The sequence below is a fragment of the Daktulosphaira vitifoliae genome, unplaced genomic scaffold, assembly GCF_025091365.1.
Source record: "Daktulosphaira vitifoliae isolate Bord-2020 unplaced genomic scaffold, ASM2509136v1 Scaffold_3, whole genome shotgun sequence".
NCBI classification, from domain to species: Eukaryota; Metazoa; Arthropoda; class Insecta; order Hemiptera; family Phylloxeridae; genus Daktulosphaira; species Daktulosphaira vitifoliae.
This window is the reverse complement of record NW_026099574.1, coordinates 12,898,930-12,902,379: the sequence shown is the minus strand read 5'-3', so window position 1 is coordinate 12,902,379 and position 3,450 is coordinate 12,898,930. Positions and strand designations below refer to the sequence as shown.

General features: G+C 26.0%; 1 protein-coding gene across 10 annotated transcripts in view; it reads right to left on the bottom strand.

The window, feature by feature from the left end:
* The window catches only part of LOC126902327 (uncharacterized), a 137,466-nt gene that overhangs the window by 56,093 nt on the left and 77,923 nt on the right, over positions 1–3,450 (bottom strand). For 2 of the 10 annotated variants that reach the window (XM_050679468.1, XM_050679466.1), the window contains exon 1: positions 758–950. The exons of 7 other annotated variants lie outside the window; for them this stretch is intronic. In XM_050679468.1, the coding sequence (XP_050535425.1) occupies positions 758–834 (77 nt within the window). In that variant the 5' untranslated portion in view covers positions 835–950. Of the gene's footprint in view, positions 1–757; positions 952–3,450 lie in introns of those variants that run through there. One more of the 10 variants, XM_050679471.1, reaches the window with a different exon arrangement.

The window sequence follows — 3,450 nt, the reverse complement described above, 5'->3', positions numbered from 1 at the left end:
ACCGTCAAAACTCGTGGCATTATTGATATTTAAAAAATTGACAATTAATTATAATGAATCCCATATTAATAAAATAAAGATCACTTTATTTTTCTATGATCTTCTATCTTTCTTACAAACCCTCGTACTCATACTCCGAGTAATAATATTATTAACACAATAAAGTAGTGGATCAAATAAGCACCCAAATCCCGTCATATTCTATTTAATTTATTTCTTTTAAGTAACTTTCAAAATATTCCCTAAATTAATACAAGTCATAACCCCTTTTTAAATTACAACAAATAATATTATTATTTTTTTTTTGATTCACTACAATATTTTGACAAAATTACGTCAAAAGAACACCATTTTAATCATGTTAAACTTATAATCACCAAATATGGAAAAAAAATTTTTAGTTATACCAATTTAATGATATTGTACATAATGGCAATTTTCTTATGGTGATGATTTAAACACTGTCAGTAATCATCTATATTGTGNTATTGTACATAATGGCCATTTTCTTATGGTGATGATTTAAACACTGTCAGTAATCATCTATATTGTGCCGCGACTGCATTACGCTACCGTTTTTTTATTAAAATAAGAAATAATTGTCTTCAATATTACTCATAAAAATTTCAATGGAATTTATAAAAAAATTGTAGCAAAAATAATTAGTACAAATTTCATGGTATTATCATGAAATTGAATTCCATTTGAATCTAATTTTTTTACATATTAAAATAGAAAACTACGAATTAATACTCACTCCTTTTCAAGATCACCATATGTTCCATAGCATATATAAAATATTATAAATAATTTTAATAAAATCATTTGAATCATTTTTATTGTAAGATTGACAATTTTTTGAAATATAGACAAATTTTAGTACAAAAGTTAAATTGAAAATATTTATGTCTTAAGCTATTTAAAAATGTATTCATGTATTACAGTTAATTTTATTATTATTATTCATTATTTTATATTTATAGCATAGTTAAACAAAGAAGCGAAAAATTTACTAACGTCATAACCAGTATTTGTACAAAAACACATTTTAATCTAAAAATAACTTAAAACTTTTGAGTGTCTAAGTAATTTTAATATATTTACCGGCTATAGAAAAGCATTTTACATAAGACTAAGAAATCTTGTATAACTAATTTTAATTATTTTTAGTATGTGCCCCCGGGGTCTGAACCTACTTAAACAGTAATCTAAAAAAAAATTTAACTTTTCATAATAACATTTTTTATGATTAACTAAGAGCTACTATTATCCAATAGAAGATATTACGAGGATTTGAAAAATATAATTATTATTATAGTTAAATAAATAATTGCTACTATGTCACGTTGCCATAATTATAGAAAACTATTATCATAAAACACAGACAGGGCTTCTAGAAATTCTAGAATTCTGATTCTAGAAACTAATGATTTGTAGATTAATATTTATTGCAAAATTGGCAATCGTCCGAATTACTATTTAAAGCAAAAGGACCTGGCCATCGTGATCAGTCGATTCCAGTGCTTTGTGTCATTCAGTCTCAGTACTCGATTTTCACTGTCCGGCTTACTGCATAAAGTTAAGTCTTTGTTTTTCATTTTCATCTACCTACTTTCGTCCTCGACATTTCAAAGTACTTGTGTCTTGCACTTCGTCTGTACCTCATACCAAAGTGTTACCCTTATTTTCTTCTTATAACAACGGCCTTTCGACACCCACATCTAATCCAGAGTGTTAGCTAAGCACGATAATTGCTATATGATCAGGCAGCAGACTCATCATCTTCGTTCACTACTCTACACCTTCCTTGCATGTTTTGTTTTGTGCTACGACACTATATTAGTAAAAAATATGAGATCATTTTAGAAAAATTAACTTTATTATCTCTAATATATTTTTAGCAAGGTATTGAATGTGTAATCACAGAATAAACAGAATGGACACTGATAAATATTTACACAGCAAATATAGGGAGGTGATTAAAATCAGTCCGCCATTTTTATGTAGGTAAATCAGTGTGACCATTGTTTAACTCTAAAATTGTGTATACCCTTTTTCAAAATTTAAAGTAACAATTTTAAATTTGGAAATTATAAATATTAAATAATGATTCGTGTTCTATTAAAATATATATTTTTTAAATATTCCATACAAAAACTTCCAAATTTTTTTATTAATTTTGAATAAATTGTTTTATAAAATACAATATAGTAAAATTAATACTTCTCAGATTTGCATTGAATCTAAAATCAATAAAGAATTAATCAATTTAATAATGAAATTTTAAAATAATCATACATATTCATCACATAATAAATAAACAATAAACGTGTGCACTCTAGCACGGTCAATGACAGAAGAAAGAATGGAGAAGAGTCAACACCGATCTAACGGCAATTTCAAATCGATAACGGCCAGTCTTTTTGGAAGAGATCAATACTGATAAACAATTTGATTTTAATTATATTTCTCTTTTATCTCCTTATCGAGCGGTCAGCGCCAAAATAATGAGTGGTTGACACCACTGTCAGAAAAAGGTTCTTTCGCGCAATAAAATAAATAAGTAGACATAACAAAAAATCTTAAACGGTCCACCTTTGAATTTGTGACGTTACAAACTATTGGAAATCCATCTATAAAAATATTATCTAATTCACTAATATAATTTACAAACTCATAAGGTGGAGTATTTAAGTTGAAGTTTAAGAACAAGATTTACAAATTTTTTTATAATTAGTGAAAAATTAGGAGATAAATGTATATCACACATTTCACAAAAATAATTGACAAAATTTAATTTAGCAGATACTTGTTGACTCAAAAAAGTAACCTGTTTTTGAAATTCAGCACATTTTTTTTTCACAAGTTTCACTTCGTCTCTCAATTTCTTTTTTATAGGAGTATGTAAAGTAAGCAACTGAGGAGTTTGAATGGATGATGATGAAGCTGGGCTATCTTACATTTTATACTCTTCCAATATGAAATTACCAGTAAAATTATCTAAAAATATTTAATAATTAATTTTTGACTAATGAATGGTTTCAAAAAAAAATAATCTCCATTAATGACAAAATAATAAATCAAATATTTTCATATAAATTTAGATCGTATTGTTAAAAATTATATCAAATAAAAAGGAAATAACTAAGGTTTCAATACAAAAAATATTATTTTTATTTGTTCATTTTTGAAAAAGTTATGGCAGTTTTAAGAAAAAAAATGACAAAATTTACCGATTTTTAAATTTGTAATTTTTTTGAATATTTCCCCCAATTGCGGGGAACGAGGGAAAATTTTTCAATTTTTAAGGGTAATGTCTCCAACTAGATACGATTTTTGATCTTTTGACGCAATTTTGAAAGAAATCGGTCCAGTGAGAGCAGAGAAAAAATGGCAACAGACATAAAAAAAAAAAAAAAAAAACATCATAGTAAAATTAATACCTTCTCA